The sequence below is a fragment of the Dermacentor silvarum genome, chromosome 4 (assembly GCF_013339745.2).
Source record: "Dermacentor silvarum isolate Dsil-2018 chromosome 4, BIME_Dsil_1.4, whole genome shotgun sequence".
Lineage (NCBI taxonomy): Eukaryota > Metazoa > Arthropoda > Arachnida > Ixodida > Ixodidae > Dermacentor > Dermacentor silvarum.
In genome coordinates, this window is record NC_051157.2 from 43405151 (window position 1) to 43417647 (window position 12497).

The following is a 12497-nucleotide window of genomic DNA, read 5'->3' on the forward strand; positions in this document are numbered from 1 at the left end:
TTTTTCCAGCCTTTCTTCAAAGTGCGCGAAATTTTAAAAAAATACCACGTGCCTGCCGGCTAATGTGCCGCGCTTTTAGTGCCCTCAAATGTAAGTTCAACGAATTAGCAATGGCTACTCCGCATACAGAGGTCGATTGAACAGGCTGTCGGTGACTGCGATGGACGTTAAGTTACTGATCCAGTGAGTGAGTGTGTTGAGCGCTGAAGTGACTGAGTGAGTGAGTGTGTTGATTGATTGATTGCCTGATCGAGTGAGTGAGTGTGTTGATTGATTGATTGACTGATCGAGTGAGTGAGTGTGTTGATTATTGATTGACTGATCGAGTGAGTGAGTGTGTTGATTAATTGATTGACTGATCGAGCGAGTGAGTGTGTTGATTATTGATTGACTGATCGAGTGAGTGAGTGTGTTGATTAATTGATTGACTGATCGAGTGAGTGTGTTGATTGATTGATTGACTGATCGAGTGAGTGTGTAGATTGATTGATTGATTGCGTGAGTGAGTGTGTAGATTGATTGATTGATTGCGTGAGTGAGTGTGTAGATTGATTCGATGCGAGTGAGGTGTTGATTGATGACTGATCGAGCGAGTGAGTGCTGTTGATTGATTGATGATGAGTGATTGACTGCATAGAGCGAAGTGAGTGCGTGATGATTGATTGATGATCGCGCGAGTGAGGTGTTGATTGATGATTGATTGCGTGGGTGAGTGAGTGAGTTGTGATGGTGATTGAGGAGTTGTTTATTGATTGATTGATTGATTGATTGTATGATGAGTGACAGTGATTGAGTGAGTGGTGATGATTGATGATTGATTCATTGATGATTGATTTATTGATTGTGATTGATTGATTTGCGTGAGTGAGTGAGTGAGTGAGTGGTGAGTGAGGTGATTGGTGAGTGAGGGAGTGAGTTAAGTGAGTGAGTGAGTGACGGGAGGTGAGTGAGGAGTGAGTGAAATAAGTGGAAGAAACTAGGTGAGTTCATTTGCGTGCACGTGTGAGCCAAACAGCGTTGCGCACTTACAGGACATAGCAGATGACGCCGACGCTCCACATGTCGGTCTGGTATCCAACCTTGTCGAAGTTGACCACCTCAGGAGCCACGAACTCCGGCGTGCCAAAGAGCACCTGCAGCTTCTTGCCCGGCTCGTAGAAGCGCGCCAGACCGAAGTCGATCAGCTTAATGCGGTTGCCCGTTCGCGTGGTGCACAGCACGTTCTCCGGCTGCACACGTGGGGAGGGGGCGAAAAAAGGAGCCAAGCGTCAGCTGCGCCCAACTGGGTGTGGGCCAATTTCACCCATCATGAACAGTAATTAAGCGTTCGCACTGTGCTTTGCAGCGGAGCTCATAAAATGAGTCCGTCCAAATTTATCACTTGCAACAGGTAACGCAAGGAAAGCATGTTTGATGTTGACACAGCCATCCGCCTACTGTACTCGAGTATGAAGCATGCGCTTAATCAAAGTCTTAAGAAGGCGTACGCATAATATTGCACTAAAGTAAATCATCTCTTTCAATGCTGCTGTTGAAGGCACCTGACGACGTCAACTGGACTAAGCTGTGCGCGTGTGTCTGATGTCTTCCCAGTGGCTGTAGAAATATTACGTGGCGATTAGCGTAGCGCGCTAGGTTCACGCCTAGCATCATTTATAACGCGAAATTGACCACTGGCACGCCACTTGTGCCACAAAGCCAATAATGGGTGCGATGTTAAGGATGAAAGAGAACCATAGTGCAAGAAAGCTTTTCGTTGTCATCATCATCATCCTATATTTATGTTCACTGCAGGACGAAGGCCTCTCCCTGCGATATCCAATTACCCCTGTCTTGTGCTAGCTGATTACAACTTGCACCTGCAAATTTTCTAACTTGATCACCCCATCTGGTTTTCTGCCGTCCTCGACTGCGCTTCCCTTCTCTTGGTATCCATTCTGTAATTCTAATGGTCCACCGGTTATCCATCCTACGCATTACATGGCCTGCCCAGCTCCATTTTTTTCTCCTAATCTCAACTAAAATATCGGGTATCCCCGTTTTCTCTCCGATCCACACCGCTCTCTTCCTTTCTCTTAAGGTTAGGCCTAACATTTTTCGTTCCATCGCTCTTTGTGTGGTCCTTAACTTGTTCTCGAGCTTCCTTGCTAACCTCTAAGTTTCTGCCCCATATGTTAGCACCGGTAGAATGCAATGATTGTACACTTTTCTTTTCAACGACAGTGGTAAGCTCTCAGTCAAAATTTGGTAATGCTTGCCGTATGCACTCTACCCCAATTTTATTCTTCTGTAAATTGTCTTCTCATGATCAGGGTCCCCTGAGAGTAATTGACTTAGATCAACGTACTCCTTTACAGACTCTAGCGGCTGACTGGCGATACTGAATTCTTGTTCCCTTGCCAGGCTATTAAACATTATTTTTGTCTTCTGCATATTAATCTTCCAATCGCACTCTTACACGTTCTCGGTTGAGGTCCTCAATCATTTGTTGTAATTCGTCCCCATTGGTGCTGAATAGGACAATGTCATCTGCAAACCGAAGGTTGCTGAGATATTCGCCGTTGATCCTCACTCCTAGGCCTTCTCATTCTAAAAGCTTGAATACTTCTTCTAAGCATGCAGTGAATAGCATTGGAGAGATTGTGTCTCCTTGTCTGACCCCTTTCTTGATAGGTAACTTTCTACTTTTCTTGTAGAGAACCAGTGTAGCTGTGGAATCTTTGTAGATATTTCCCAAGATATTCACGTATGCCTTATCCTTGACTACGCAATGCCTCTACGACTACTGGTATCTTTACTGAATCAAATGTCTTTTCATAATCGATGAAACACATATGGAGAGGTTTATTGTACTGCGGAGATTTCTCGATTACCTGATTGATGACATGGATGTGATCCATTGTAGAATATCCCTTTTTGAAGCCAGCCTGTTTTCTTGGTTGATTGAAGTCAAGTGTTGAAGTCAAGATAACTTTTATGCACTTTTAAAACATTTAATTTCACCATTTATCGCACAATTGGGCGCGTTGGCTAATAAAGTTCGCTTCAGCAGCTTGTCATTTGTTGTAAGTTGCACTGAGCGCGATACTACCCAAGAACTGTTGAAGAAGTGCTCACACATCGTCATCAGTTCGTTATCGCTAACGTTTCACAAAGCTGCGTGCTTTGGAAGAACGGTAGCACGAAGAAACACATCTGCTTCCGTTGAAACCCTAAAGTCACCTGGTTCATTAGCGTGGTGCCGAAACGCACAACTATTACACAGCGAGTGGCGGCGCCTACAAGTAGACATAGAAAGTAAAAACATTTCACGCCACCTTTGTTACATGCCATAATAAAGACTAATAAATAATAAAGACCATAATCAATAATAAACAATATTGGTTTGCTTGACAGTTGACTGCTGCGTATGCGTGTGGTGATCTTCTAAGCAGTACGTAGCGATCAACAGCTTCAACAGACCAGCGTGACTGACACATGCACGATGTGGTGCGACAGCAGTTCCTTCTGTACCGGTCAGTTATGCATACCAGGTGTAGCCTATCTGGACACGGGAAAGAACAGACAAGTTCGCGGTCAGATGTTTGTCTTTGGAACTGGTGCCGTCTGCTAAGAACATTTATTTAATGGTCGTTTCAGCAAAATATTTGTCCTTTCGTATTTCTGGCCTTCACGGACACAACTAGATTGATCTCGAAGCCGAGAAACCGACCTTGTTCAAATTACGCAAGCTTGCAGCTCAAAACCAACATCCCGATGGCGGGTCACGTTTCCTCGCTTCTCCTTTCGCCATAGCTTATTTAGCAATGCCCTGTATCGTTGCCTTTTTCTATGAGGGTCAGAAGTTGACTACGTCACGCAGCCTATTATTTCGACGTTGTGGTAGTGCCTAATGATGTTTCAAACGTCACTGGGGATTGTTCAGTGCTGAAAGGAACATAGTCTAAACATCACTGAGGATTCCTCAGCGCTCAAAGGAACAGATACAGAAGATGGATTTCCTGCTTGTGCCACAGCTTTACTCTTCGTCACTTAGGGCTCAGATGCCGCGGACAAGGTCGCGGTTCGATCCACGGGCGAGGCGGCCGCATTCCAATGGTGGTAGAGTGCAGGAGTGCCGCTCGTGATCTTAGGTTCACGTTCAAGAGTCCCACGAACCAGAATTTGAGCCCGAATTCTGCACTACTTAGTACGTACCTCCTTTATGACGTGTTCCTTCGGGATGTGAAACGCATCCATTATCAATTATTCTGCTGTGTTGCATATCTCTGCTTTTTATACACCTGTGGTTCGTCATCCCTGCGAGCGAACTTCTAAAGCGCCCCCAACGCCATTACTCTTCCTACAGATCGTGATACGCTTGCCAGTAATATAAACTCGTCACGCATCTTCATGATCACTGACTGTGTTCGCAACGATGATGAAGCCCCAGGCGCCATTAAGAAAGAAAATGTCTCACTCTCTCTCTTTCTTTCATAATGCAAGCAACACTAGAGATGTCGCTTCCCTTGAAAGGTTCTGCAACATGAATCGAGTCCCAAAAATGGCTCTGAACAGCGGTCTCCCAGTCGAGATTCCGCAACGAGTGACTGTCTTCTTTCTCTCTTCCTCTTTATCTCCCTTGATCTTTAACGCCTGCGTCGCCATTGCCCCATCCTTCTTTCGTTTCTATTTAAGCACGAATACGCTGTGAAGCAGGGAGCGCGTACGTATATGAGTGCGTGACTCACGAATAATCCGCTTCCATTTCTTCACATCTGCAGCGTGAACGCCTCCCGCCCGCACTGCACAGGTTCGCCCACGTATCTTCGCAGTATCGCAATGAAAACCGCGCGGAGCCTTTTTACTTATTTCTTTGTGTATTTATTCATTTTTTTTTTAATTTCTCCGTCTCTCGACTCTCGTCGCCTTATTTTTGGAAGCCCGCCTCGCGCGTGCTGGCGATGCGGCGAGGCAGCGGTGCGAGGCGCCTGCCAAAACGCCAGATTGTCAGTGGCCGGCGGAAAATGATTAATGACCTCTCGAGTCTTCTTCCGCGGATGCGGCGCGTTGTTACTGCTTCTTGGTGCACTGGGGGTGAGCGCGAGTAACAAAGGGCCGCGATTAAGCGGTCCGCGCCGTCAATCACGCGGTCCAGGCATTCGTTACGTCAGGAGCGCGCGTTTTCGCGGTGATGGTGACGGGCTCACGCGCGGGCGTGCGGATAGAAACGAAGAAAACAAAAAGATTTTTTTTTTCTCCGACTCCTTATATATGATCAATGCATGTGGTCTGTGCTAGCCTATGAGACGGAAGTGCGGACGATAACCAAGACACTAGTGAGGAAGCTGAGAGCCGTGCAACAGACAATGGACGGAACAGTGATAGGCGTAAATATAGGAGATGGGAAGTACACGTGCCTGATGCTACGTGCTACATAAAAGTGTTTTTCCGAGCGTGAAAGAAGACCGCGAGTACACGCAAAGTACTTGGAGCGGCCAGTCGCGCGGCAATTTTGCTTGTATTCGCGGGCTTCTTTCACGCTCGAAAAATCACTTCTATATGTAGCACGTATCGAGCAACAGAAAGCTGCATGGGGAGTTTTTCATGTGAATCTGCAATTTTCTCATTGACATTTTTCATGTAATTATACTATTTGAGAAGGTGAATAATTAATTAAGAGTAATTATTTAATTAGGCGGAATGCGAAGAAAATAATCTGAGTATCTCCAAGCGCAGCAAACAACATTACCTTGGTTCTGTCCAGCTACGTGGCATTTGCACATTTTAAAATTTTGGTGTATGATAGTTGGGACACCCTCTATATGTATAGTAAGAAACTGGTAGCATCAGTCGAGGATGTCAGAGGGATCGATGGGATGATAAGATTAGTAAATTTGCAGAGGTTAGACGGGGCAGGCTAATGCCAACTCATTTCATGTCATTTCTGTACGTTTATTAGAATATAAAATGGTGCGGAAAAGCTGGCGACGAAAGAGTTGCGAACATTTTCAATGTTATCAAACCAATAATAAAGGACGCCGATACGACAACACTCTTTTTCTTATGTGGAGCCCTGGAGTAGAGGCCCCAACCATCGTGCCTTCTTTTATTTATTTTCAATAACGTTTTTACTCACTCAGTCTTATGTCCCTGTCCTGTTTGCTCCATTTTTCGTATAACACCTTATACCAAATCGACTATATGACGATCCCTCTGCTTTACCCTTTGCGTTCTCGTCTACCAAACGGTTTTGGTTACTCGAAGGTACGTGGCTCTGTGACGTTCCAAGCTGAGAATAACAAAATGTCCGAACGCAATGGTTAGTCTGCTGCTGCTTTGCTGCTTACTCCGTCTTACATAACGTCTCTCTCCCTCCCTCCTCCTGTGTGTATGTGCGTACATGCAACGCTCTTTGAATAGAGAGTTTGAGATTAGGGGGACGCAAGCGTTGGGGCCCCCCAGCGCTTGTAGTACTGCGCATGCGCGGACACCTCAGCACGTGCGCAGTACTGCGGCACCAAGACCTAGGGGGCCCCAACGCTTGCGTCCCCCTAATTTAAAGCTCTCTAAAGTGTGCGCGAGTGCGTGTGTTCGTGTACATACTTGCGTGCATGCATGCGCTTGCTTTAACGGTTGTGTCGACTCGTGTTTTCTTTTTCTCTGCGTGTATTTCGCAAGCGTGCTTCAGGCCACACCACAGTAATTTACGGGTAGACACAATACAAACTATTTTCTCCTTGAACGTTTTCTATGTATTGAAGGACACGTTCTGCACGTCTGTTTGACGTCATCAAAGAGAGTTGGCGGGATACTAAAGAATCTCGCGCCAGAAACGTGACACTAGGAGGTTTGTCTCACCTTCATGTCCAGGTGGAGGATGTTTTTGGAGTGCATGTAGTCAACACCTTCGCATATTTGTCTCACGAAGATGGCGCAGGCTTTCTCAGTGAGCACGAAGTCGTCATCAATCACCCTCTCAAAGAGCTCACCGCCTTCGATCCTGCAAGGACAACGGGACGAAAAAGTTAGCGAGAGAGAAAATAATATGTAAAGTAAATAGCGTCACCCTTCTCAGGGCCGCTAAACATAGACGTGTATGTTGTTCGCTCTGCAAACGCCTCGCCTGTGTCATCATTGGGTCGTGTCAAAGCAAACGACTCTAGCCAAGTTGTTAGCTGGCGCGTTCCTCGCAAGGTCAGTCTAAATAGGGGGTCACACTAAATTAAAGCTTCGCCTTCCAAACTTCCTGGTTGGCTGCAGACACGCTATGCGAGGGGATAAAGACGCACGGCCGTCAATTTGCTACCACTGACGTCGTCTTGGAGGTGGGGCAATTGGGCTGCTTTCGAAGCAGCCGGCACCACCACACACGTTTCCGCTTCTCGAGTTCGTCGCAGCAGTGCTCTTGGACAGTTTTTGTTTCGCGTGTGTTATTTCAGACCATCCGTCAGCGCCGCATCCCTGACGCGAATTACTGAACTCTAGCTTAGGCGGTGTTTTATGTTTGAAAACCCCCAAATGTTTTTGTAGAATGCCGTGGTCATGTAGCCACGTCATCCAGGCTCTAAACACTGCGGCATAAGCGAGAACAATAGCACTTTTTTTGGCTCTCTAGGAATGTGGCCTCAAATTGAATGTTGCGATAAACGCTTCAGTGTTCGAACAGCACAGTGGACGTCTCAAACGTAGTATGTGTGATCGCGCAAGCAGCAACGAACTTCAACTTTCTATCAAGGTCCAGAGATATGCAGACTTTATACCTGGTGGAATAGTTGTCGCGTTGAGTTATTTAGGGACGTTCTCTTCCGGTTAACATCCCTGCCTTTCCCATTTCGTTTATTTCTATCTCTCTCTCTCTCTCGTGTTGCGTTATTATTATTGTGTTATTATTTGTTTACTCATACGCTCAATCGCGAAGCAACTGCCAACTGAAACTTCACACGAGATCAGCCTATCCCTGTTATCAAGAACAGGGAGGCAAAGAGCAGGAGATCTGTCAAAAGTGACGCCGGGGAAGATCGTGAAAAAGTGAGCAAGCATCGCCAAGCCACACAGGACCACTGCGAAACTACGCCTCTCGACGCAACGTACTACCTGAGTAGTCGAACCCCGTACTTTCATGTCCTGCTTCCCTCGTTACAGTACCAGCATATTTTTATTGTGATAGCAATATATGGACACTTAAACCGGATTCCTGCCGTCGGCGTTGCCGTCGTCGTCGCCGTGAGGTTCCGTATAGATTCCAAGGGCGATAAAATCGTCGCTGCGCGCCCTATGCGCGAGCGAAAACGCGCGGGGGGGGGGGGGGGGGGGACGCGCGCGCTATCACGGAGAGCGAATGCACGGCCGAAAGCAAACGCGACCGTCGCGCGAAAGGCCGTGGGGGTGTGGGAGGGAGGCAGGCGGGGTGACGCTGTGCTCCGGCACCAAAGGCGTATCTTGCAATCGGGCGTAAGGGGAACTTGCCGCTCTATCTTCCACACGAAAGCAACAAAGCGGTAAGGCAGCGCGGGAGGAAGGGGGGGGGGGGGGGGGGCGCAGCTTCTACTCTGCCAACAACTCCGTTCGTACTTTCCGTCGCCCGCACGGTCTCTTATCTCCACACGGGTCTGACCTTTGTACGCGCTGTGCATCCGCCGCTCAGTTTCCTTTGAAGCGATAGATCGCACGAACCTTGCCCACTGCGGCGGCTGCGATTGCTGCCAGCGTTTTGACAGTCCTTGTCTGCGTTTATTCAGTGTGATCTATTCATGTTTGCTTGTGCGCTCTGACACCACGCTTGTTAATTCAGTTAGTAAGCGGATGTGTCTAAGTTTATGCAGCCGATAAAACTACTATCCCAACTCCGAATAGCTCTCTACTAATTTGCTATCGCAATTGATGCTTCGCCTTTCGGGCGAAAGTGCGACTTTTTTTTTTCAAGAATAACAACAGGCGTCGATCAGTACCAGTGCTTGATGTGATGTCCGAATTCCTATGGCTAGATAGCTGCATGTCGTGAACCATCTATAGCCTGTAAAGTCAGTCGGACTCCTCAGGCCTCATGTGATAGCTTGCTTATTTCTCCATGCCAATGCCCTTTACCACATGACATTCGCGTGTGCCTTCATTCTGCAGTTCCTTCTGCTGTGTGTGTAATGTGCGCTGCACTCTGAAATGCGTTTTGTATTACAGGCTGCGGCCGCCGGCCATGACCGTTGAGTTCCCAGAACAAAGAATGCTAACCGCCGCTGCTCAGAGCCTCGTATTCGACGTCAGAGAGTAGAAGAGATATGGGGGCAAGCAACCTTTATAGGAGGCGACTACTCCGCGCGATAACGTAGGCCCACGTCGGTGTGTCTCTTTGACGTCAAGCAACAACCGCCCCCGGAGTGCGGGCCAAAATATTTCCACCCTTCCTTGGCGAATATCTGAGCGCTCTCACTTTATTTTCTTTCAACTCCTACGCGGAGAGAAAGTAGCCTGCCGACCGAGCAGCCGACTATATTTTCCTCCGACTTGAGAAAGCGACCGCCTCCCCCCATCCGCCCACGACTCGGCCGCCCACAAAGCACCAGATGCCTTGGCTGGCACACGCTCTTCGAATGCGAAGAAGAAAAAAAAAGAGCAACATAAATGAGAGCGCTTACCGCGAGCGCTGAGGCAGTCAACAAGAGACGATCCTTCAACAAACAAAACGGTTACGTAAATGTCTCGGCAGAAAGGCGTAGCACGCACGGCCTCAAACCCGATCCGCAGCTAGCGAGTGTATAGAAGAAGCCTTTCCCAAACAGTGGCAAACGCACTGCTTTGCCCCGATCCTCTCTCTCCGGTGCAAATTATAGCATGCGCAGCTGCGCTCTGTTTCAAACCTCTCAACCGCCGCTTGTCACACGGAACGGCCGCAAAGAAAGCACGGCCCGGTTGGCTTCTGTGGCAGCGGCCGCGGCGCGGCCATAGCGGTCGCTGCGGGTCAGCGAGACGGGAGTATACACCGTAAAGAACGCGGCTTCAAGAAATAACACGTGCACGCGACACGTCGCGGCTGCCCACCCCTCGAGTGACGGATGCAGATGCCCGTCATTTTATTGAGTGCATGGGTTTGCCCAGCGTTTGCTTCCTTGACGTTCTCGTTTAGTTCTGGCAGCCGGCCCTTTCCTGCGCAGTGCTAACACTAACGCCTACGTGATGCGCAGAACGTAGGCTCTGTGGTGCCGACGGCGCAAGAGTCCACAACGCCGAGAGAAGCATAAACAAGCTATTTCCCGCAGAGCTGAGTAGGGTTGACTGCCGCGGTAGTTGGTAAAACGGTGTCGTAGTTCCAGAGCAAACAGAGCAAACGTGGCACGAGATAAAACAGCCCCGTGTCACTCTTTTTGACCTGTGTCATTTGTTTGCTTACATTTCCTTGAGTGTCCGGTCGACCTTTGCTACCTTCGTGCATTCGTGGGATGCCTAGGATCTCCTAGTTGGGTTCGCCCAGGGGACTCTCTGCTTACATTTAACTCTTTCTCCTCCACGTCGTTAAATTTCTTTCGCAAGTTTATGGTGGCGTTGGTGCATGCCGGCGGTCGTTGTGACTATAGTGCTGCCTCAGGCAGCGGTTGCCTTGCCTGCTTCATAGAGCAAGCGTAATTATTCTCTACCCCAGCCACCATCTGTAGGCCCGACCCATACAGGGACTGCGGATTTGGTGACGGCGCAGCCAACGACAAAACTCTGACGAGCGAACCTTGGCGGCAAACATGCCAAAGGAATGTGTTATGTGCTACTTCGTCGGTTGTTCGTTCCGCCAGTTCAGTTCCCGCAGAATCAGGCAAAAGATGTCTGCCGCCTATAAACGCGCTGCGAAATCTTGTTTAATGTGAACACCCACGTAAAGCGTAACTGTTTTGCTACTTCAGGACGGCAGGAGACGGTTCGTACGAGCCCGGAGCGTTTGCGTAGCAGGGGGCCGGCGGCACCGAGTGAATGAAGCCAGCGAGCGGCAGGCTAGCTGGCTCCGATGCGCGCCGGTCAACAGAACCGCGAGCATCCGAAGCCGGAGTGCAGCCCTCGTTCCTCCTCTCTGCTAGCAGCTGCTGTCACCGGCGTGGGCCACGAGGCTCCTCTCCTGGTGGCTGTCAGGGGCCGCGCGGCGGCGGCCGCTATTCCTAGCCCCTCCTTGGCAGCGCTCCCGGGCACTGGGTCGCGGCGAACAAAAGGCCGGCGGGCCTCACTTCGCATCCGCCCCGGCCCTTGAAGGTTAGAGCAGCGCTTTAAATACACGCCGCGCGGAGTGCGCGTGCCCAGCTAACATGCTTCGCGGGTCTTCGGGCGGCCCGCGGTGGTGGTGGTGGTGCGGTGGTGGTGCTGCTGTGCCGATCTTGTGGCGGGCGGCGACAACATCGGCAGCAGCAGCAGCAAAAGCATCAGTGGTGGTGGCAGACAGGGAGGAAGAAGCTTCGTCTTCTCACCCCGAGAACGCGCAAGGCTGCGGTATAGTCTCACGGAGCCTGCCTGCCCGCCTGCAGCTCACATGCCGAATATCTTTCTCTCTCCTTCCCACTCTCCTGCTCTTCGTCCTCCAAGCCCGCTTTTTTTTACGCCCTCACAACGCGCGCGTTCTTCTGTTGCTCTTGTCTTCCGTGGAATGACGAGTTTTGTGGTTTTACTTCTCACCACAAGTTTGTTGCCAACAGCATCGTAAAGATCTGTCAAGCTCGCGTATCCTGGGTGCGCGAGCGGTCATCTGTCGAGGCGCAGGGCGCAACCTGCAAGGGACGTGAGACCACCACTGGTTCTGATTCCTTCGATGATTTCCTGCTCAACCTTTTGAAAGCATAACGAAGCCGTTGACTTCTGCGCGTGTCCGCTATTTGTTTCGGGTGGGGAAGCCTGGCAAACGACAGGAATTGGCGGCGCAGCCCAGGCCAGGTTTGTTGATCGGACCCCGAGATTCCAAGACCTGACTGAACTGCTGCATAACAACGCGTGCGGTGCGAAAAGCATGGCGAAATAACACTTGCTCGACTGCGAGGCTGGGGTACGTCCAAAGGATCTGAGAGATTCTCGTATTTTTAGAACCCCGTTAACGATCAGTGCGCTGAAAGAAGAAAGGAGTACCGAACCCAGGATCTCAATCCTGACGAAGATAAAGGTGCTTTGAATAAATATAAATGTGGGCCTCTCCGTTTTCGCTTTGCTCTACACATGCATTAGTGTAGCCGCTTGCTCCCTCACTCATTTTTTTTTTCATGACATGCGTGCTTGTACGGTTAGCTGATTCTCGCCCTTCAGCGGAGTACCATCTACTGACACTGAGTATTTCTCAGTTGCGTTTCTTTCCTACGTTCCCGTCAAGTGTAATGAAACGTTTGCGTATGCGTTTGATTTATGTCTTTAATCTTTATTCGACGCTCGCAACAACTTGCAGTTCTTGGTCATTTTCTTCTCCCGCGTATACCAACTATTTTGCAAGAGAATGAAGCTTCGCTTTGAAGTTTGCTGTAGTCACTCGTACAGACTGCAAGCGTTGAGTGTGGATTTCTTGAGCA

The 12497-nt window shown here is 49.2% G+C and overlaps 1 protein-coding gene across 1 annotated transcript in view; it reads right to left on the reverse strand.

Moving 5' to 3' along the window:
• LOC119449878 (myosin light chain kinase family member 4-like) overlaps nt 1-12497 on the reverse strand; it is a 143618-nt gene that overhangs the window by 16140 nt on the left and 114981 nt on the right. Inside the window, 2 exon segments of the mRNA XM_049665500.1 lie at nt 1030-1229; nt 6841-6982. Coding sequence (XP_049521457.1) covers nt 1030-1229; nt 6841-6982 — 342 coding nt within the window.